The 24,819-nt window shown below is 40.4% G+C and overlaps 1 protein-coding gene across 1 annotated transcript in view; it reads right to left on the reverse strand.

Annotated features, from left to right (window-relative positions):
* elp3 (elongator acetyltransferase complex subunit 3) overlaps positions 1-24,819 on the reverse strand; it is an 87,713-nt gene that overhangs the window by 44,590 nt on the left and 18,304 nt on the right. The window contains exons 5-10 of the mRNA XM_060821568.1: positions 23,969-24,032; positions 23,451-23,519; positions 21,786-21,940; positions 16,336-16,497; positions 14,503-14,629; positions 9,066-9,259 (exon numbers count right to left, since the gene is read on the reverse strand). Of these exons, the coding sequence (XP_060677551.1) occupies positions 9,066-9,259; positions 14,503-14,629; positions 16,336-16,497; positions 21,786-21,940; positions 23,451-23,519; positions 23,969-24,032 (771 nt within the window). The remainder of the gene's footprint in view (positions 1-9,065; positions 9,260-14,502; positions 14,630-16,335; positions 16,498-21,785; positions 21,941-23,450; positions 23,520-23,968; positions 24,033-24,819) is intronic.

Here is a 24,819-nt window from a genome sequence, read left to right on the forward strand (position 1 = left end):
TATAGGACAGATGTCAGAGGTAGTTGCTTCACTCAGAGAGTAGTAAGGGTATGGAATGCTTTGCCTGCAACATTAGTAGATTTGCCAACTTTGAGTACATTTAAATCATCATTGGACAAGCATATGGACGTACATGGAATAGTGTAGTTTAGATGGGCTTCAGATTGGTATGACAGGTCAGCGCAACATCGAGGACTGAAGGGCCTGTACTGCACTGTAATGTTCTATGTTAATGCTCCTGTTTTATGGGTGGCACGGTGGCTCAGTAGTTAGCACTGCAGCCTCACAGCGCCAGGGACCCGGCTTCGATTCCTGCCTTGGGTGACTGTGTGGAGTTTGCACATTCTCCCTTGTGTCTGCGTGGGTTTCCTCCCACAATCACAATGATGTGCAGGTTAGGTGGACTGGCCATGCTAAATTGCCAATAGTGTTAGGTGCATTAATCAGAGGGAAATGGGTTACTCTTCAGAGGGTCGGTGTGGACTTGTTGGGCCGAAGGGCCTGTATCCACACTGTAGGGAGTCTAAAAAAAATTATAAGCAGATCTGATCTCCAAGCATGGCACACAGTCAATGACAGCAGCCATAGCAGAAGGCTATTCTGAACCTTCAGCATGGTTTCTTGTGTTTACATTATTTCTTTGCAGTGGAATTATTTTAGGCAGGGACTAGATGGAAGATTATATTCCATTTCACACCAAGCGGCTGATGAGACTCTGCAAATGAACAAAGAGGGTTACTTTAATAAGGCAGCAAACTAACAGGCTCCAACCTACACTGTTGGAGGTTTCATCTTTGTGGTGAGGACCCAAGCTCCATCTGCCTTTCAGGGACATAGGCAAAATCAAAATAGTATTATTTTAAAAAACAGAAGAGCTTTCTTATGAGTCCTAGGAAATGTTAAATTCCTATCATTATTAAAGCCATTTACTAGGTCTTTAACATGTTACCATTTCATACTGCTATGTTGAGATCGCTCTGTGCAAAACCTCCTTGCCACATTTTCCTATAAGGCTGATTACACTTCCAATGTCCTTCAGTGACTTGAACGTACTTTGGGATTTCCTACGGTTGTAAAAAGAGTGTGATAAAACAAGTCTGATTTCTATCAAAATTGGGGGGGGGGGGGGGGGGGAGGTGCAGGCAAAAGGCATACAATTCACCCAGTAAATTACAGAACTGAGTTAAGAATAAAAAAATGCAGATATGGACTGACCTTTTTTTCAAATTTGGAAAGGCATACCCAAAAGGTGATCCTGAAGAGACACATAAAAAAGCTAGGCAAGAGGCACAGGTTCAAACTACTAATACATGGTAGAAATAGCAGGAAACTCTCTTCACAAAGGGTGATAAAGACATGGATAGAGTGGTGGAGGCAGCAAACCTGTAATTTAGGAGATAGTTGGATGATGTATTGAGGCTAAAAGGAAGGGTATGGACTAACTAGACTGATGAGCCACAAATACTAAAAGGACTCTCCTCTCAAGAACATTGCAGGAGAAATAGAATTGCTCCAGGAATCAATATGAAAACAGTGACCTAATCCCAGTCCCCACATTACCAACTTTTAATCCAGATCATTAAACTGGAGCAAAGACAAAGAAGGGCAACTCTCTCTGGGAGGGAATATTCAAACCAGGAAATGTGAGATCGTTCAGTAACACGTACATTATATATTGTATATATGGCAGTGTTCCCATATTTATGAGAGAGGAGAGAGAACTTGCAGTATTTTCCATCTCCTTTAAATTTCTTTTCCAAATTACTGTCCATTTCAACTCCTTTGTTTTCCACTTCTTCAATTATCACAACACCTCAGCACTTTGGATATGACTTGCTTGAATTTCACGTCAGTTCATCATGTTGAGCAGTTTGATTCAGTTTGCTCCCCAATTTAAAGTTTTCTGAGTTGCAAATTTGAAATAATGACCCTCCGTAAAGCAGCTCTTTTATCACACACATACGCATGGAAATAAAAGAGAACTGGTGACCAATGTGCCAGTTAAGAGATAGTCAAAAGACACTGATCACAGCAGACAAATTAACTCATAACTTTCAAACATAGACAGCAGGGAGAAAGGATGGAAATCACAAGTGAGTCAATAATTTAAGAATTCTGCTGTTACAAGTGACGTGGGCATATCATTCTTCACTCAGTCCATTTTACTGCACCAGCGTAGATTCGAAGTGTCATTTACTTTTTAAGGGGCTAATTTTAAGTCAGCTTTAAAAGATTTTCAAGCATACAATGCAATACACAGCACAATAATCATTCTTCAATAGATTGCTTTATGGGCAGAAAACACATTTATCGATCCTCAAAGAACAAAATACCAAGCTAGCCTCAAAACTCCTGTGGCAACATTTTTCAGTATCAAGTATAATAGCAGTGTGCTTCTACTTCACTATGTCATGTGGAAATTGGATTTTTACTCTTAGATACATTATAATACTGAAGATATTAGAACTCAAGTTATGTAGGTGGAGCAAGTGGTTATAAAAGGACATCGATTAACTGAGTGAGCAAAACTATGACAATTGACGTAGGAAGGTGGGAAGATAAATTGGAATGCTTTCTTATTGGAGAGACTGCAGGAATTGTGGAGGATTAAAAAGAAGTTTGTGTTTAGCTACACAAATAATTAAAGGTTAGAAAGTAGACAAAAAAAAAGCTAGGTTTCATTACAGAAGTCGGAATAAAAAAAGGAAAACTTTCCAAAGTCTTGGTCACAATATTGCTTTGGCACCGGAAATCAGGAAGGATCTACTTGCCTGGGAGGGAAAATAATGCATGTCCATCAGAACTGTAATCAGAAATAAAATGTTAAAATACAGCAGAAGGTTGCATGAGAGAACAAATGGGTGAACACCAAAAACTCTTTATTCCTGTCTCGTGCAAAAGTGCAAAAAGAATAGTAGTCTAACCATGGTTTCTGAGTGAAGTTAGAGATAGTATTAAATATAAAAAAGAAAGTACGCAAATTGGCAAGATAAAAATAGACTTGAGGATTGGGCATAGGTTAGAAGTCAGCAAAGGAGGACCAATGGATTGATCAAGAAGGGGAATAAGCTTGCAGGAAACAAAGGAACACACTGTAGAAGTTTCTAAAAGCATATCAAGAGAAAAAGATTGGATGAAAACAGATCATGTCAGAAGCGGGGGAATTTATTATGACTGACAACGAAATAGCTGACAAACTAAACTCACACTTGACTTCACAAAGGAGGAATGAATGATGTACCAGAAGTGTTGGGGAGCAGAGTTTAGTGAGAGGGAGAAACTGAAGCAATCTGTGTTGGCAGAAATAATATTGGAGAAATTGATGGATTGGCATCTAATAAATTCCCCAGGGCCTGATCATCCTTAAGAAAGTGACCCTAAAAATAGTAAATGCATTGTGGGTCACTACCTGAAACAGTTCCTACAGATTGGAGGGTAGCTCAGTTAACCCCACTACTGAAAAAAGGAAGATAGAGAGTAAGTGGGAAATTGTAGACATAAGAACTAAGAAATAGGAGCAGGAGTAGGCCGTTCCGGCCCTTCGAGCCTTCTCCACCATTCAACAAGACCATGGCTGATCTTTTTGTGGACTCAGGTCTACCTACCTGTGCTCTCACTGAATCCCTTAATTCTTTTATTATTCCTTAAAAACATTCACTGAAGCAGCGTCAACTACTTCCCTGGGCAAGGAATTCCATAGATTAACAATCTCTTGGTTCCTTCTCAATTCAGTCCTAAACTTGCTCCCTCTAATCTTGAGGTTATGCCCTCCTGTTCTAGCTTCACCTGCCAGTGGAAACATCCTCTCTAGATCTATCTTATCCATTCCCTTCATAATTTTACATGTTTCTAGAAGATCCCCGTTCATTCTTCTGAATTCCAATGAATATAATCTCAATCTATTTAGACTCTCCTCATAAGCCAACCCCCTCAACTCCGGAATCAACTTAGTGAACCTCCTCTGCACCCCCTCCAGTGCCTGGATATTCTTTCTCAACTAAGGAGACCACAACTGTGCACAGTACTTCAGGTGTGGCCTCACCCGCACCTTGTACAGCTGCAACAATACCTCTCTGTTTTTAAACCCAATCCCTTCAACAATGAAGGACAAAATTCCATTTGCCTTCCTAATTACTTGTTGTACCTGCAGACCTACCTTTGTGATTCATGCACAAGGACACCCAGGTCCCTCTGCATGGTAGCATGTTGCAACGTTTACCATTCAAGTAATAATATTTTTTACTGCTACTCCTACCAAAATGGATGACTTCACATTTATTAACATTGCATTCCATCCCACAGACCTTTGTCCATTCAAAGTATCTATGTTCCTCTGCAAAGTTCAGTCCTCTGCATACTTTGCTCTTCCACTCATCTTAGTGTCAGCTGCAAACTTTGACAGCCTACACGTGGACCCCAACTCCAAATCATTTATATAAATTATAAATTATTGTGGGCCCAACACCGAAAAGTGAGGTACACCACTAGATAGAGTGCCGGCCAGAACGGCATTCATTTATCCCCACTCTTTGCTTTCTGTTAGTCAACGAATCCTCTATCCATGCTAATACTTTACCCGTAATGCCATGCATCCTTATCTTATGCAACCGCCTCTTGTGCAGCACCTTGTCGAAGGCCTTTTGGAAATCAAGGTCCACTAGGTCCCTGTTGTCCACCTTGCTTTAAATGTCTTCATAGAATTCCAAAAAATCTGTCAAGTATGACCTGGTCTTCATGAACCTATGCTGCGCCTGTCCAATAGAACAATTTCTATCGAGATGCCCTGCTATTTCTTCCTTAATAATAGACTCAAGCATCTTCCCCACTACAGGGGTTAATCTAACAGGTCTATAACTGCCCATCTCTTTTTAAACTGTGGTGTCATATTAGCTGTTTTCTAATCTGCTGGGAGTGCCCCAGAGTCCAGCGAATTTTCGAAAATTACTGCCAGTGCACCTACCATTTCTCCTGCCATCTCTTTTAGAGTAAATGGCTTACAGTGTGGAAATAGGCCCTTCGTCCCAACAAGTCCATACCGACCTGCCGAAGTGCAACCCACCCAGACCCATTTCCCTACATCTAACACTATGGGCAATTTAGCACGGCCAATTCACCTAACCTGCACATTTTTGGATTGTGGGAGGAAACCGGAGCACCCGGAGGAAACCCATGCAGACACGGGGAGAATGTGCAAACTCCACACAGAGAGTCGCCTGAGGTGGGAATTGAACACGGATCTCTGGCTCTGTGAGGCTGCAGTGCTAACCACTGTGCCACCGTGCCGCCCGTAAGTGCCCTGGCATACATTCCATCAGGACCAGGAGACTTGTCTATCTTTAGCTCCATTAGCTTGTCCAATACTAGCTCTTCCGTAATAATGATTGTTTCCAGGTCCTCACCTACCTTAGTCTCTTTGTCAATTACTGGCATGCTATTAATGTCCTCCACTGTGAAGACCGTTACAAAACACCTGTTCGATGCCTCAGCCATTTCATCATATCCCATATTAAATGCCCCTTCTCATCCTTTAAAGGACTAATGTTTACTTTAACCAATCTTTTTCATTTTATGTATTTAGAGAAACTTTTGCTATCTGTCTTTATATTCTGTACTAGGTTTTTTCTTATGTTCTATTTTACTTTATTTCTCTTTTTGTGACTTTCTGTTGAACTTTAAAGTTTTCCCAGTCTTCTAGTTTCACGCTGTTTTTGGCCACCTTGTATGCCTTCTGTTTCAATTTGATAGCCTCCCTTATTTCCGTCCACACCCAGGGCAGATCGCCCATTTTCTTATAGTCCTTCCTTTTCACTTGACTATACTTTTGCTGAGCATTTTGAAAAATTGTTTTGAAAGTCCTCCACTGCTCGTCAACTATCCCACCATAAAATCTTTGTTTCCAGTCTACTTTAGCCAGGTCCTCCTTGAGTCTATTATAGCCCCCTCCTTGTTCAAGCACAGCGTCCTGGTATTGGATTATCTTCACACTCTCTATCTGCATTCTAAATTCAACCATACAGTGATCACTCCTTCAAAGAGGATCCCTAACGATGAGGTCATTAATTATACCTGTCTCATTACACAGGACCAGATCTAGGATAGTTTGACCCCTCGTTGGTTCCATTACATACTGTTCAAGAAAGGTATCAAAGATAACTCAAACGAACTCTTCCTCAAGGCTACTCTGACTGAACTGGTTCGACCAATCTACATGTAGATTAAACTCCTTCATGATAATAGCCATACCATTTTTACAGGCATTACGTTTTTTTAATGCCCACCTCTATGCGATGTTATTATCTGGTGGCCTATAGACTATGCCTATCAGTGACTTTTTCTTCTTAGAATTTCTAATTTCCACCCAAATGGATTCAACCTCATTCTCCATAGAACCTATGTTATCTCTCATGTCGTCCTGATGTCATCCTTGAATATCAGAGCGACATCATCTCCCTTACTTTCCTGTCTGTCTTTCTGAATAGTTTGGTAACCCTGAATATTTAACTCACAGTCGTTAACCATCCTGCAACCATGTGTCCGTAATGGCTATCAAATCATATTCATTTACGATAACTTGAGTCATTAACTCATCAACCTTGTTACAAATGTTACAAGCATTCAGGTAAAGTTTTTTTTTGCCCTCATGATTTCCAACATCTCTTATAATATCTGAGTTATCCTTCCTTTTTGCTTCTTTCATCATCTGCCTTGAACTTAAACCCTCCTGCACACATGCTAACCTGCTGCTTACCTTTTTATTTATCATCATACTTCCTGTCGTTTGCCTTCCCCTTCCCCCCCAATTCACAAGTTTAAAGTCCTAGTGACCACCCTATTTATCCTTTTCGCTAGAACACTGTTCCAGATTGGTTCAGGTGGAGACCGTCCCATTGGTACAGACCAGTTAGTCAGGTGGTGCATGCCAATGGTGAAGATGCTAGTCCATTATCAAGGATTTTATAGCCGTACACTGAGAGAACAGTGGCAGAATCAGATACAGTCAGTATGAATTTACAAAAGGGAAATCATGCTTGGCAAATTTACCGGAATTCTTTGAGGATATGCATTAGAGTTGATCAGACGGAGCCAACAGATGTGGTTTATTTGAACTTCCAGAATATTCTCTACAAAGTCCTAAAAAAATAGGTTAACATGTAAAATTAAAGTACGTGGGATCGGGGCAGTGTATTGAGATGGACAGAAAATTGTTTAACAGACAGGAAACAAAAAGTTGGAATAAATAGGTCTTTTTCTGAATAGTAGGCAGTAACTAGCGGGATGCTGCTGGGATTGGTACTAGGGCCCAGCAATTCACAATATTTATTAATGATTTAGATGAGGGGACTAAACGCAATAACCGATGACACAAAGCTGGGTAGAAGGTTGAACTGTGAGGAGGATGCAGAGATGCTGCAGTGTATTTTGGACAAGTTGGGTTAATGGGCAAAAGCATGGCAGATGCAGTAGAGCATGGATAAGTGTGAGATTACCTACAAAAATAGGAATGCAGATTATTATATGAATGTAATTTGAGTTAGGGGAATATTCAATTGAGACCTGGGTGTCCTCATGCACCAGTTGCCAAAGCAAGCACAAGGGTATAGCAGGCAGGTAAGGAGGCAAACTGAATGCTTGCGTTTATAGTGAGAGGATTTGAGTACAGGAACAAAAAATGTTTTGCTCCATTTTCGGACATTGGTGATATTGTGTACAGTTTTGGTCTCCTTATCTGAGGAAAGATATTCTTGCAAGAGAGGGAGCGTAGCGAAGGTTTACCAAATTGATTCCTGAGATGGCAGGACTGACAAATGAGCAAAGATGGAGTTGATGAGGATTTTATTCACTGGAGTTTAGAAGAATGAAAGAAGATATCATAGAAACCTATAACATTCTAACAGGGCCAGACAGGTTAGGTGCAGGAAGGATGTATTGATGGTGATTGAGTTCATGGGGTCATAATTTAAGGATAAGAGGTAAACCTTTTAGGACTGACATGAGGTCCTTTCTTCAGAATGGTGAGCCTATGGAATTCACTACCACAAAAAGTGGTTGAGGCCAAATATTATATGTTTTCAAGGAGAAGGTAGACATCGATCTTATGTCTAAAGGGATCAAGAGGAGGTTAGGATTAGGATATTGAGCTCTATGATCAGCCATGATCACAATGAATGACAGAGCAGAGGGGCCAAATGGCCTATTCCTGCTGTTGTTTTCTGTTTCTTATAAACTTGACTTGTAGCCCCTCAAGTTTCAAATAATAAAGGGTGATCAAATCAAGATTGTTAAAGAAAAATGAAGGCATTTAATGACATGAATATATGGGGTAGTAATGGCACAGATTGGCTGTGATCCAAGGGAACAATGTAATAGACATAATGGACTGAATGACCTCCGCCTGCACATGAAAACATGAAATTGATGCAAGTAGTAACTAACTGGTCCATCAAGCTTGCATGCCCTTTCTTGTTCCCATCCACAACAGGTCAGCTAACATTTCTTGAGCAAGTGAAATATTTAACAGCTTTTCCTTTTCAGATGCTGACTGACCCATCATATTCTTCCACCAACTTCTCTGTATTTCAGATTTGCTTTGCTTCTGATCACTGAGCCAATTTTGGATCCAGCCTCCCACTTTCCTTCAGGAAGGCTCTTACTGTTGTGACCAGTATGCTATGTGAGACTCTGTCAAAAGCCTTGTTAAAATCCAACCTACATCAAACACATCAAGATTATCTCTACCATCCCAATACGAGGTTCTGTTGGCAGAAAGGTTCTGTACTAGGACTACTTCCAGGTCAAACAAGTAACCTTGGTTGGCAAAATGCAACCCCTTGGGGACACATGCAGGGGAAGAATGAGTAATCTTTTGTAACATACCACATGCTGTTGTGAGTGAAGTGCAAACATATTTTGCAATACACAGAATAACTACATGAATTCTACAGACAACATTCGCAGTGTGATTTTTTTTTTGCTGAGTATTCTATCATAAGGAAAGCAAATTTGGCTACAACCAGGCAAAAAGAAGTGTTCTTTAGAACCTGATGGAAGATGTCACTATTAAGTACCTCTGAACACGATACACCCGTGTCCACGAAGGAACGAGTGCAAGGATCCGAGCCACCAAATCCACAAGTGTGCTGGGTGAATAACTCTTGTATCTGCCAGTTTTCCAGAGCTCATAAAGTCCAGTGCCACGGATCACAAGTGTAGGATACAGCTTCATACCATCAGGGCGGAATGCTGGATTCTCAAAGAACTCCTGCAACACATCAAATAGCATAATTCACTGGAAAATGCACCATCATGATACTATTATGACCCTTTTATTAAATCCCAATATAAATGGTTCACGTAAGTGAATACTACTCAGGTGAGTGAGTAGGTCTGTGATTTTAACCACACCCAATCCTACAACACTCCCTCCTCAAATCTCATTCCTCTGAATCTGACCTCAAGAATCTTTCACTATGGTGACATCATTAGCAGCCTAGTCTTCAATCACCTAAGCTGGAGATGCTTAAATTATTTCATCATCTTCTCCTCCTTAAAACACTTCTCTGCCTCTATCATTTTTGTCATCTGCTTAGAATTTTATTCTTTAGCTTGGTGAAATAGCTTGAGACTTTTCTGTACATTTATGAAGTTGTTGCATAGAATGAAACAGATTGCAGTTAGGGAGAACAGTATAACTGTAATACCCAATGAGCAGCAATCTAAAATATAACTTTTACTGGGTTACAAGATCGCCTGCATGCATTAAGAATACTTCCTTTTTTTGGATTAATCTAAATATACAGAGAGATTAATAAAGTTTAATGTGCAGTAAAATCCTTTGGGGGGACAGTTGAGTCTGTGTGAGGATGTCAATAAAACAGATAAACTTATCAGTCCCAGTTAGAGTGGAATTTTCCCTAACTCTACAGAAAATCACAGCAGCAGAACTGCAAATTGCAGTACAAGTGCTGGTGTAAAAATCTTGGGGGATTTATCCCATGATGTAATCATGACCAATCACATATTGGCTATGGTTCAGGTAGACTAACCAGTTAATTATAATCCATGAAACCTAGATATTTTACAGAGATTATTTTGATAAATTTTGAACTACCTGTCATTATAATGGAGCAGGATTGTCCTAATGGAATACGTGCACACCAGCTCTTTGTTCATGATGTCTGTGCCAGGTTTATCTATGTGTTTGGCATTATCATTGCTTTTTAATACCCAAACAATCAAGTATAGATCTAGTTGATGGTGTTGTGTTTATCAGTTATCAATGAAATGCCTCAAGAGTCAGATTTATTGAAATTAAAATTTGTTAATAGAGGTCAGCAGTTGATTTAATCTCTGCACTACAATCATCTCAATGACAACCAATTTATCGGCTTATTGCTCATTAAAACTGAACTGATCAAACAACACCATGCTAAACAGGCTCATTTGGAGTCACAGAGCTGTACAGCATGGAAATGGACCCTTTGGTCCAACTTGATTATGCCAACCAGATATCCTAAATTTATGTAGTCCCGTTTGCCAGCATTTGGCCCACATCCCTAAACTGTTCCTACTCATGTAACCACCGAGATGCCTTTTGGATATTGTAATAAGAGGGACAGAAAGATCCATTTCAGCTTACTGAACCCATGCCAGTATCTGTTGTTTTATGGAAATTGTTGTCTCTCCCCTTCTCTCCATATAAGATTAATCCGGAGTGTTCCATTTCAAATTTGGTAACATTACAAATTTTGGAGCAAAATTCAAATCAATTGAATCTAATTCAACTGAGAAACACTACTTTGAATGAAAAGACCCAGAACCCTGATCTTACACATTGGCTGTGCATGGTCCCAACCTAAAAAATAACCTCATCCGTATCATGCTGAAAGGAAGAACAAGGTGAGTGCATTATTGCAATAATAAAAGATTTTTAAAAACTCATATCCACTGTAACATTTTATCATCAAACAATGAAACACAGCTACTGCTACTCTCCAAAATGAAGCATGATAACATACGCCCACTGCCTCGTCCCAAGATCAAACAATAAAACACACTCCCATTTTTATCACATCTTGAGCATGGGTATGTTCCATAAGGTTGAGTATTAACTGTATTTGTCATTGAGAATCAGAGACCTGAATATTTAGAAGTTATGCTTTGGGGAAAAAAAACCAACAAGAACAAGGAAAAGAATAATACTAATCATTATTGCTGAATATCGCTGGTTAAGATCCTCAAGGCCATGTTTAGGTACGGTAAATAATTTCAATTTCTTCGATAAATCAGGTTGTCAGCATTGGGAAGGATCGAACTTCCATTGTTTTATTTTTGCCCTTTTAGTCAATGGGATTCTATTAAATATTACCGGACACACTATCCTAAAAATAGAAAGTACTGGAAAAAACCCAACAAATCTGACAGCATCTGTGGAACCTGAAATGGTTTCATCTTGAGTCTATGTATTCCAAAACTGAGATAATCATAAAAGATGTAGAAACATTTGAAAATAACAGAAAAGAAAAGATCACTGATCGAGTGGGTTTGTCCCATTCAGCCATGTTGTAACTAAGATATCACGAGTGCTACTGTTCCCACACAGCAGCAGCCATATAATATTTTGGGAGAAGCGGAGTGTTGCCAATTTAGCAGGGGCTCGAACAACACCAATGCACAGTGCTATCACTTAATCGTGCAAAACTCAGTCTTGCATCTACAACCAAACTGTCTATCACAAGCCAAGACCTGTGTGTTTTTAAATTTGACTGGAATGCTTGGTTTTAAGCTTTAACCTCTAGCCATGGTTCAATGTTTACTGCAGGTACTGGGGGAGTTTCTTTTATCTCCCTACCTCTCCTGAAGGGCAGAAAATGCCACTCCAGAACAATACATGCAGACTCAACATAAAAAGATTAATTTGCTGGTTAAATAATAATTTATAATTATATAGCACCTTCAGTGTAGTAACGTGTCTCAATGTGTTTTGCAGTAATCAGACATAATCTGACATCAAACCACACGGAGTTCTAATGGTTCAGGTTGGTTTTCAGCCTTCACTGATTTCACAGGAAGGGACTCCATCTCAAGTTTGTTTTTATTATAATCTTGTCTTCCATTTCCTTATCCAATGCCTGTCAGCTCACTATGTTTTCCCATCTTGCTTGTGCCTCTCTGTTTTTCTGTTACTCTTACCTTTCTCAGCATTATTTTTCCTCTCGCTCTCTATTTGTTTCCTATTCTGTCACTGTTTCATTTATTCAGTGACTGTCTGTCTCTTTACACACAGGGTGTCCTATTTTCTTAGAGCTTATGCTGTTTTATATACTCTGCCTTAAATTTTTAAGCAAACCAAGTGATATGACTGATAAAGGAATGAAACTTTTAAATCTCATTTTTCATCTCTGGTGTCACTGTCCAGAAAAAATCTTGAACAGAGTAAAAACTTTCTTCCACTCTGTCACAGGCATGGTTTGAACCACATCTTCAGTAAAGTCCTTCTGCCAGCACCCTATATGGTGCTTTTAACTTTTCAATGTTCAGAGATTGTTAAGTTTGTGGCAGATTCAACATTATTTGCCTTTCTTACCAAAGGATTAATTGTGGCGAGAACAGTAGATTGATTCCTTTATTGAGGTGAATGCTCTACAAGGAGAGACTGGATTGATTAGGTCTGTGTTCCCTTGAGTTTACAAGATTGATGTGATCAAATTGAAATGCATAAAATTGTTAAGACAATTCATAATAAATGCTGGAGTGGAAATGGAGCTTTACAGACTCAAAACGAGGGGTTAGACATGTTAGAATTAAATGAGGAGAAATCTTTTCACTTGAGCGTTGTCAATCTTTGAAATTCTCTACTTGAGGACGCTGTGAAGACTCAGTTCTGAGAATCTGAAAGACCAAAATTAATGGGTTGCTGGACAGAAAGAGAATCAAATGATAAAGAGATATTGTAGGAAAGTGAAGTTCAACTAGAAAATCAACAATTCTTTTACTCAACAGCAGAACTGTCTTTAAAGGTTGAAAAAGGTACTTTTGTACCAATTTTTAATGATTTCTTCTAAAGCTCAGTGAAATGCCAACTACTTGGAAATTGACGGAGACAAGCTCATTCACTTCAGACAGCTATAACTGTCAAAAAGGTTTCCAAGGTTTTTGGCTCAATCAACTCAAACTCAGCAACAGAGGGAAGAGTGCTCCCCCTTAACTACTGCTGTTGTCTCTCATTTGGAATGATTCATTTAGTTTTAAAATATAATATCTGATACTCCTCATTTCACAGTACAAAGATAGCCTGACATATTTTAAGTGGCCTTCCTCCACTTGAGTAGAGTTCTTACATTTCCTCAGTTCTGATGGTGCTGCTTATATCCATTTTGTTACCAGAATCTGAACAAGTAGTTATGCTAAATGCTGACTGAAACTCCAGCATCTTACAAAGCAGTTTCACTTGAAGACAAATTGATAGTTAACTTGCCAGTACAACAGAATCTGGAGTCATAGCCTCCTTAAAACAGAACCAAAGCGAAATGGACTTCCTAACAAAGACAATCACATTGGTCAGAATGATCCACCCCTGACACCCTGTTTACAATGTTGTGAAGCCAAAACCATTTTGCATAAGCATAAACATTTAATGCAAATGCACTCTCAGAGAATCTGGATTTACAAAAAGCAGTCTTCCTATTATAAAATCAATAGAACCAAGCTGGAAGGGGCGGGGGGGGGGAAAGTCTTTACTGAGGACCATAAATTACTGCATGAATATTATGATACTACAAAATGACTCAACTTACTTGGAGAATAACACTTTCACAGAAAACCACTGCTGGAAAAAAACTGGAGGAACATATGCAATCAAACTTAACAAAATGGTCCTAAATTCCTTACAGAATAAACCATTCATGATTTCTTACAGTGTAGTTTTTTGATGATAACCGCATAACATATTAGCACCACGAATGCTTAAGTGTTAAGCATGCTAAAAGCTGCTAATAAAGCTGTTGAATTGTTACAAAATCATAACTGATGTGCTGCTTAGGGAAAGAAGCTTTGCCTTTACCTGATTCCAGTCCCCACTGATGTGGTTGACTCTCAATTTCATTCTGGAGTGCCCAAGCATGCCTGTCAATAACACCCGCACCCAGGGAATTGTTTCTTTTGCCCCAGTTCCAGATAATTTTGATCTGGAATGTACCACTAGAAAGGGTGGTGGAATAATTTTTAATCTTAACTTTCAAAAGGCATTTGGATCCATGGCTGGAAAAGAAATTAATAGACGTTACCGAATTACAAAGAAAACTGGAGTGCTCTTTAAACAGCTAACAAAAGCATGATTATCTGCTCCTGCAGTTTGCAAAGATTTTCAGTGACACAGACTCATGTATACTGTTGAGTTGATCAGGCCATCAAACATCTTTCTACATTTAAAACGAAGACACTGTTGGATAGTGAAGGTTATATCAATTGCTTCGTCAAAGAAGAACCCAACTGATGGACACTCACAATGAACTGTTCGATGTCTCTCTCCAGGCCAACATTAGGAAGGTCAGGCATCATGTGTGCCACAACTTTAAAGCCAGCATCCTTTGCCAGCTGGAAAGACTCACACACAGCCCTAACTGTGTGACCCCTGAAGAAAGAAGAGAAGCAGAGGTTAATCTCATTCACATCCCCTAAAAATCTTTGGCTCCAACAAGGACAGCACCAGCTCCTTCAATCAAAGCTTGCAGTTAAAATTCCTCATTCACAGCTCAGTTAAGTTTTTTTTGCACCCTCTTAAGGTTTCACATTCTTCCTGATGTGTGAAGACCAAAATCTGGTACAATATTCTAGCCTAATTAGACCTACCCTGTTTTTATGCTCAATATCAATATACAGCCCAAGATCCCATATATTTTCAATCACTTAATGCAGAGGAATCCATTGCTAATCACTCTCTCAATATGTCTTATCACAATCAAAAGTCTTTTCAGTTTTATAACATTATCTGACTTTACTCGATCTCAATATGTCCTGCTACTGAAATGCTCACTTATACTTTCATAATCTCTGACTATTCCAATGCTCACCTGGTTGGTCACTGATCTGGTTAGAAAATTGGCAGAGCGGAAGAAGCTAGACAGTGTGGATAACAGCAGGTAGTCTAATTGGCAGGATGTAACCAGTGGCTTCACACAAGGGTCTCTGCTGCCTCAACTATTCTTTGAATTCACTAATGGTTTGGCTAACAGGACAGAAAGCCACATATCTAGTTGCCAATACCTCAAAGACAGATAGCAGTGTAGGTGTCAGCATAAAATGGCAATAAAGATAGATTGAATGAGTGAATGTGCAATAGTGTGACAAATGTTTAGTGCCTAAAAAGGACAGATCAAGGTAATTTCAAAATGGGAGGAGAAAGTGAGGTCAGCAGATGTTGGAGTATCAGAGCTGAAAATGTGTTGCTGGAAAAGTGCAGCAGGTCAGGCAGCATCCAAGGAACAGGAAATTCGACGTTTCGGGCATAAGCCCTTCATCAGGAAATTTCCTGATGAAGGGCTTATGCCCGAAACGTCGAATTTCCTGTTCCTTGGATGCTGCCTGACCTGCTGAGTTTTTTCAGCAACACATTTTCAGCTTCAATTTCAAAATGGGGAAAAGCTAGAAGAACCAGAGATCTTCGGCATCCATGTACACAGACCATCACACTGTCATGAACAGACAGAGAACAAAAATCTAAATATAATGGAATGCTGGTCTTAATATCTAGAGAACTAGAATAGAAGGAGCCAGAAGTTATCCTTCATTTACACAAGGTCCTGACTCAACACCAACTGGAATACTGTGAACAGTCTGGGCACCATAGACTCAGAATGAGGGAGTCTGCCATTTAGGGCTGAAGTGAGGAAACACTTCTTCAGTTAAATTGTTGTAAATCTTAGGAATTTTTCACGCCAGGGACTGTGATTGCTCTAAATATATTCAAGTCAGAGATCAATGGATTCCTCCGCATTAAGTGATTGAGAGGGAAGGCAGTGTTGGGTTAGACGATCAGTCATGATCTTATGAATGGTGGAAAGGATCCCAAGGGTTGCATAAAGCTCTCTAGCTCTTATTTCTTATGTTCTTAATTGTTACATTTTAAACCAGAGATTGATTTTTTTTTAAATTCGAAGCTATTATGAAAAATTGAGTAAAGGAAGATGTAGAGTTTGACCACAGATTAATATAAACCAACTGAATGGCAGAACAAACTTGAGAAGGTAAATGATCTATTCCTGTTCATAAGATACAAAGCAGCAGTGGCAGTTTTGACAATTACAAAGTCAACTGGTTGGATTCTGAAAAATTCCCCACCTGTTAGTATCTCTGGCTACATCCTCATAGACACTCTGTACCCCAATCTCCAGGCGTGTACAGCCATATTGCAGCATGTCACTGAGATGGCGCTTCAGGCAGTAGTCTGGTCTGGTCTCAATGGTAATGCCAACACACTTGGTATTGCTGCGTTCAGAGTACCTGAAATCAGTTTAAAACTATTGATCTGGTCAGCAGTAATGCTAAAACAATAAGTGTCTCTCACATAATGCTGGATCACTGGTATATTCAGCTTACATCAATCATACACTCAGCTTCAAATACTGATCACAGTCATCACCACTGCCAGAAACATGAAAGGCAGATTATGGAGGGAGGAAACAAACCTAATCTTTCCTGTGAAGGCCATCCTTCACCCACACAAATAGTTACAAGGACTATCATGAGATTACTCTGCTCATTCCCTGGTTTTAACTGGCTCAAACTGATTATGATTTAACTCAGTACTAGTCACTGACTATCAATAATAGAAAATACCTTGCCGTTATATATTAGCTTTCACCAGACATAGTAAAACATTCCGAGATGTTTCATGATAATGGGATCAGTCTAAAATTAATAACCAATCAAAAATTCGAGAAATACACTAAGAACTGTATCAAAACACTGGGACAAAGAGATGGACAATAATTAGATGAAGACAGTGGGAAAGGGTTAGGAGGGGACATCTGAACTTAAAGCAATGGCTTCCAACAGTTGAGGGATTAAAATAGCAAAAGTGAGGACTGCAGATGCTGGAGATTAGAGTCAAGAGTGCAGTGCTGGAAAAGCACAGCAGGTCAGGCAGCATCCAAGAAGCAGGAAACTCGACGTTTCGGGCAAAAGGCCTTTATCAGGAATGATTCCTGATGAAAAGCTTTTGCCCGAAACATCAATTTTCCTGCTTCTCGGATGCTGCCTGACCTACTGTGCTTTTCCAGCACCACACTCTTGGATTAAAACTGGAGATGCATGCAAGACCAGAGTCAAAGGTTTCGAGGAGCAGTGACATTGTATTTCAGGGAGTACAGGGAGGGTGATAGGTAAATGTACTTGATTCATGCAGCAGTCAGGACTCCTTTGTTTTAATGCAACACGAGACGTGCCACAGGGAGGGATCTGATTTGGGATGGCCAACACCATTGATTAATATTGCCCAGCCGTTGAAGTCTCAGAACAAATGTAAGCGCTGGAACATGAAATGTGATAGAGAATGGTTAGCACAACACAACATTACCCTGCAGCTAACTTTTCATATTCACCATATACAAGCATTGCTGGCTATTTGAATCTGTTGGTCTATAGGAATGACTGATCAACTTTCACATCTTTGTCCAGCCAACTATTATCTTTTTTGATTCGCCCACAATAATCTCATACATGGTTTCAGATTGATGGTTCATTAAAAAAGTTATTATTTAGAATCTAAACATCAAAACATTAAATATCCCACTGAATAAAAAAATCATAAAAATCTGTATTAATAAATGGTATACTATGCCAATCAATATTCAATCACCACTTTCTCAATTTGAGCAGGTGTTGAAACAGAAGCTTGTTAAAATCTGACTGCAGAAAAATTACTTCTTCAATGAAAATGACAAAGGACACTGTCGTCTTAAAAGTTGTATCAATAATTATCTCAGTCACTGGCTGTAAAACCAAGGCAGTGTCCCACTTTCCAGTCAATGCTTCTGAATGATTTCATGGAAATTAGAATCTGCAATGTTTCTGGACAATAGTGTCAGCTTGCTTAATACTTTTGCCATTTTTCCTCTGCTGCTTTGCAATCGATCAGCCCTGTCTGGAACACCCTGCCTAGTCAAGATGACAGACTTCCCAACACATGGGCAACCCTTCATAGAGGACAATACAGGACTCCATGTCTAGATTGCTCTCTAGACACTCCTCCCCTCAAGGGGTCAGTAATTAATCTGCTCCCTCAACATTCCCCTCTTCACAAGTCAGTGTCTTGACGGCTAGCTGGACAGTCTTGTCCTTCAAGGGTCTGTTTCTCAACTATACTATCAATATGCTGCTCAATGGTCAGTGGCATGATTATCTTGCCCTCCAAAGGATCTGTGGTTGGACTGATCTCGGAATTTCTCTCTTCCAGGTTCTGAGTCATTTCTACTCTCTGGTTACTACACTCCTTTCATAATCTGTACCTTGGACTTGACACACTATCACGGCTCTGTTTCTAGTTTTTCCTTTGAACAGTCTCACTGTCGTTTCCTAGTTGCCACGTCATAGTTTAAAATCTACAATCTAAGGAATTTCTATGAATAGCAGATTGACAGGATCCAAATGTAGACAACCTGTGTGCAGCTCAATGATGCTGTTTAGAATTAAACCTGCCCCTGTGCTCCCCCACTACCCACAAGACTTCACAATTTCCTTGTTCATGAAATTTCTGCCATTCTGATCCAGCAAACAAAATCAATACCCACCTTCAAAGATTGCGTCAAAACTTTGAGCGCTCCTAGCAGTTTGGTGTCTACTGTATCGTTTTTGCCTAAACTGTACTATTCCTTGAAGTGTTGCAAGAGAAAAGAACTACTTGCTTTCCTGCACATGGGCAATGCTATATAAATACAAATTCCCATGGCTCCATCTCCTTTGTAGCATCCTGTTTAAAGTTACAGCAAGGAGAGTTGATAGGATTCAGTGTCAATAAGCATACGAAGATACTAAATAGGAAGAGAAGACAACTTTTTGGCACTTTAAAACCACTCAAAATTGCTGATTGCCTGTATTTTGAATTCCACATTCTTATCTAACCCTGAAATTCTTGGATGCTTTATCCGAACAAAAATCTATCCACTTCTTTCCTAAAAATATTCAATGATCCTGCTTCGACCACATTTTAAGGCAGAGGATTCCAAAAGTCACAACACACAGAAAATAAATTTTCCTCATCTTTGTCCCAAAAGGGTGATTGCTACTTTTTAAACTGTCCCATAGTTCTTGAATGATTCATAAGCAAAAACAGTTTTTTAAGACCATTCAGGATCTTACACATTTCAAATAAGTCACCCTTCACTCTTCTAGTGGAAATAAGCTAGCCAGTCCAACCTACCCACTTAAGTCAACTTTTTCATTCCAGATATCATTCAGTTAATTGCCTCCAACACATTTACATTTGCAGAACATATTCCTGTAACAGCACAGCTTTAAACCTGGGTCATGAGCAACAAGTCACTGGTTCAGTTAAATGCTCTAATTAGACTATCTCCATTCCAAACACTTCTCTCATAGTGTCAAATTTATAGGACGTTTCTTCTGTGTGAAGTCGAGTAGGAATTTGATTCAGTCCAGAATCATTCTCTTCAAACCATCATAGTGAGCAAGAGGACATGTTTCATCTCATTGGTTAAACTGAGCTGCAAATTATCATTGGTATATTCACAGAGGTGTACGAGAGAATATTTGGAAAACAAAGGTTCTCTACCAGCCCAATCTTGCCACACAATACTCAAGGGAATGCACAATGAACCCTGCAAAGCATTGAGGATTAGCGGGGCTTTAGTGTGCATGTAGACTGGTCCCTCAGGACAGATAGATAAAGTGGTTAAAAAGGCATATGGTATACTTGATTTCATTAATTAGGGCATAGAGTTTAAGAGCAGAGAGATTATGTTGGAACAGTTAAAAAAAGAAGTTGGTTAGGCCATGGCTGGAGTACAGCATGGAGCCCTGGAATTCATAATATAACAGGGATGAGATAGCACTGGAGATTTACCAGGATGTTGCCTGGGTTGGACAGCTTCAATTATGAAGAGACACTGGGCAGATGTGTTCTTTTCCGGAGAGCAAAGGAGATGAGAAGGGACATTGTTGAGATATATAAAATTATGAGGGGATTACAAGAAGGAACACAGAAATCCTCAGAATATTTAATAAGTATTTAGATGTGCACTTGTAATGCTAAGGTATCCAAGACTATGGACCAAATGCTGGAAAATAGGATTGGAATAGTTAGGTGCTTATTTTTGAATTGCCTAGACTCAATGGGCTGAAGGGCCTTTTCTGTGCGGTGGACCTCGATGACTCTAAGTCTATGACAGCAGTTACATGGAGTGGTAGCAATGGCTAGCATAATGAACCTGGGAAGCTTTGCTGAAAATGCTATTTTATTATGTAACTGTAAAACAGTGCAGGTATTACTTAACCTCAGGCAGCATCATAGGAACAGGAGGATCGACATTTTGGGCATAAGCCCTTCTTCAGGAATGAGGAGGGTGTGCCACGTGGCTGAACACTAACTCCCCCTCCCACTGCACCAAGGACTTGCAGGTCCTTGGCCTCCTCCATCGCCAGACCATGGTAACACAACGCCTGGAGGAAGAGCGCCTCATCTTCCGCCTAGGAACCCTCCAACCACAAGGGATGAATGCAGATTTCTCCAGCTTTCTCATTTCCCCTCCTCCCACCTTTTCTCAGTCCCAACCCTCAGACTCAGCACCGTCTTCTTGACCTGCAATCTTCTTCCCAGCCTCCGCCCCAGCCCCTCTTCGACCTATCACCCTCACTTTAACCTCCTTCCACCTATCGTATTCCCAATGCCCCTCCCCCAAGTTCTTCCTCTCTACCTTTTATCTTAGCCTGCTTGGCACACCCTCCTCATTCCTGAAGACGGGCTTATACCCAAAACGTCGATTCTCCTGTTCCTTTGATGCTGCCTGACCTGCTGCGCTTTTCCAGCAACACATTTTTAAGCTCTGATCTCCAGCATCTGCAGTCCTCACTTTCTCCAAATTACATAATCTCAGTCAGCTAATCCTGCCCAGAAGCTCAACATCCTCCAGGACAATGCACCCAGCTGGAGTGACATCCTGTGCACTACCTTTAGCGGGGAGAATGTGCAAACTCCACACAGGCAGTCGCCCGAGGCTAGAATCGAACCTTGCGCTGTGAGGCAACAGTGCTAACTATTGAGCCACTATGTTTGCAGCTAAATGTAGGCCAGTAACTGTGGGTGAAACAACTAATGCCAGTACATGTGAGGACTCAGTCAGCTAGTTGACATCAGCAGCTAACAGGATCTACAGTTCATGTTATGTGAGAAGCTGTGAGATTGTGTCATTGTGTCTGAACAAAGTTAGCAGTTGAGAGGATTTGGGCTTCCCTCTGCTGGAAATGAATGGCAACTGCAGGAATAGCAAGTGATTTTCAGGAATTGAGCACGTCATAATCGAAACATTGCATGAATGAACAGACTTGGAAAGTGTGTGTGTGCGTGCACCTACGTGCATATGTAAGAGTGTGCGTGCCTGCGTGTGTACATGTGAGGTTGGGAGTGAGGCAATTCTACAACCATTATTTCAACCAATGAAATCAGCAGAGGAACAGATCCAAGCAACACACATCCATCACAGTCTCCAAGTCCAATAATACAAGATGTTTTCTATTTCATCAATCCAATGAAAACCTTTAAACTCATTACTTACTTAACAGCCTCTGCCACATTGTTGGAGGTGTGACCAGAGAGCGCGTCATGCAGGTTACGGATGAAGTAATCCCTGTATTCTTCTGGTAGTGCCATAAAAGTCCCACCCATCACAATGAACTCAACCTTGTCCACACTGTGTCCCAACTGTTTCAACTAAAATACGAGAGAAATGGAGGAAAAGTGGAGAGTAGAAGTATCACATCGGCAAGCCTAAATGCAGAGACTTGTTTACATTACTATTAATTACAGTACTAAAACTTTGCTCCACATTCACATTTCCTCTAAATATCATTTGGAACCTGCAACACTGCTCCATGACTCCTCATTGATCCGACACAACGTGCAAAATCTAGATTACATAATTACTGCTGAGAGACCTTAACCAATTAGTTATTAGGATGTTGATTTCCCCGCATGGAGAATAAAAAGCTAAGGGTCTCTGGATATGGGGTCAGCTACACAGGACTGATATGAAAGTTACTTCATTTGGAGGTTTATGATTATTTGTTATTCTTCATATGAAAGGGTTGTGGATACTCAGTGTTGCATATGTTAGGCTAAAATCAATATATTTTTAACTCAATGGCATCAAGGTTTGCAAATAAGACCATGCAGTTGAGGTCAGAAATCAATATGATCTTATTAAATGGCAGAGCAAGCTCAAGAGTCTAAGCCCTATGCCTGCCCCTATTTCCATGGTTTTTGATCAAGTCCTCCCAGTTCCTTATCCCAAAATAGGTGCTGCTGTGGGTCACCAACACATATCTTGTCATTTCACCAAGAATCTTTTCCACTTTATACTGTCATCATTGTTTTACATTTCTGTTGAAAAGCAGCCAAGACCACTAGACAGACCCTTCCAGAGAGAGATGAGACACCAGTTCAAGAGCTGGGACCAATAAAGCTGCTTCACTGCTTGATTTTGATATCAAAAATAATTAACACACTCCAACTATAACCACAGTCAAAGCTCTGCAAAGTAACATCTCTCATATATGGAATGTCACATGAAACACAGGGTGCTGGCGCCATAATTTCAAATACAGAGGAACCTCGATAATCCAAACGAGATGGGCGAGCACTATTTCGTTTGGATACTCGATTATTCGGTTAATCGATTAAATGCCTTTCCTCTGGGGCTCAGAGTTTTTTTAAGTCTACTCCCTGTTCAGGAGATGATGCAGCAGCACAAGCACCCCCACCCCACCCAATCCAACATCACCCCCAGCCGCATCCCAACCCCGATCAACACTGCCCCCCCCCCACCCCTGTCCAGGCCCCCAACCCTGTCCAACAAGACTGCTGCTGCTGTCTTTTGGGGGGGTGAGTCTCCAAACAGCACACACACGCACACAACTTTTTACTGCAAAATTTTGACAGCTTCCACCTTTGCCCAGTACAGGACAATGTTGGACAGGTTATCTGGGGAAGGGAGGTTTGGGGTACAGTTCTGTGTATAACTCCAAACAAAGTATGTGGGGGGGGGGGTGAGGGTGCGAGAGAGAGAGAGAGAGAGAGAGAGAGAGAGAGAGAGAGAGAGAGAGAGAGAAGAGAGAGAGAGAGAGAGAGAGAAGAGAGAGAGAGAGGGGGAAGAGGGGGAGAGAGAGAAACGGATTTTGATCCCTCTGACAGAGGCAAATGACAAACCTTGAACTGAACATACCTGCTCCACGCGGTGTCTTGTTTGTAAGTAGGGGTCATATCTTGCACGTATGGCTCTCATTGAGGTTGGCTATTTTGAAGGGAATACAGGTAAATGTATAATGCTCAAAATTGGGCAAGTTTGCAAACAAAAACAGTCCTTACAGAATATTAGATTTAGGAGACAATTCGCCAACTAGACCCAAGGTAATAATCATAAATCATTTTAGGTTTTCAGATTTTACATGAACATAAACATTATATATTTGGAGAGGGGGAGTGTAATGGCGGCAGTGGATATGGGGAGAGGAAGGTCTGCATGTAAGCCTCCTCCCTGCCACTGTCCCCACGTGTGTATTGCACCATCTCCATGACCTGCTCCAACTCCTACTCCTCTCCACACACCTTCCCTAATCCATGCATGCATGCCAAACTTACTGATACCAGGTAGTTTGAAAGATACCAGGCGATTGTTGGTAAATTGCCTGGAGGTGATTGTTGGTAAATTGCCCGAAGGTGCTGGTAACACGTGTTTCTTACCTCATACCCTGTGTAAGATTGAGTTGAATATTCAAAGTCTGAGTCTGGACCCCCAGGGCAGTATCTGGAATTCAAAACTAAGTTTTAGTTTTATACCCAAACCATTTTTGTCAGACAATGTGTGTGTTTAGATCTTCTTGCTCTGTATCAGCTAGCTATTTCTTCTCATGACTTTCTGTACAATGGAAACTGATCTGTTCTATAAAATAATTGCTTTTCAATTTTTGACAAACAGTCTCAATTCCTCATTCCATGATGGTTTTGAATGAGTCATTCGCATTCTGTTCCAGCCCAGTCATGCAACTTATATAATCTTAGAAATAGTAGGGGACAGGGGGTTATTTGTCAATCAAGTCTACGCTAGGGCTCTCAGCGAACAATTAGACTCATGGCTCCCCCTCTTTCCCCGTTTCTTGGGGATTTTTTTTCTTTTTTAAGTATCTGTCCAATCTTCTTTAGAAACATGACAATTGAATGTGAACCTACATTAAGCAGTAAATACAAAGCCTAACCATTTACTGCATACACAGGGCAAACTTGATTATCCGAATGACATGGGCGGGGAGTATTTTGTTTGGGCAATTGAATGTTCAGATAAGACAATTTACCCAAGCATCGGGACCCTGAAATCTTGTTTGGATATTGCGAAATTTGGATAATCGAGGTTGCCATGTCAATACTTTTCTTCATGTGACCTCTGGTTCTTTTGCCAGTCACTTTAAATTTGGATCTTCTGGATATCAATCCTTCAGTCACCAGCAACAGTGTTTAGTTATACTCTTCATTAATTTAAACATGATTATTCAATTAACGTAACTGTAATCAGTCAGCCCTGGAACATTCTGATGAAT

This window comes from Hemiscyllium ocellatum, chromosome 3, assembly GCF_020745735.1.
Source record: "Hemiscyllium ocellatum isolate sHemOce1 chromosome 3, sHemOce1.pat.X.cur, whole genome shotgun sequence".
NCBI classification, from domain to species: domain Eukaryota; kingdom Metazoa; phylum Chordata; class Chondrichthyes; order Orectolobiformes; family Hemiscylliidae; genus Hemiscyllium; species Hemiscyllium ocellatum.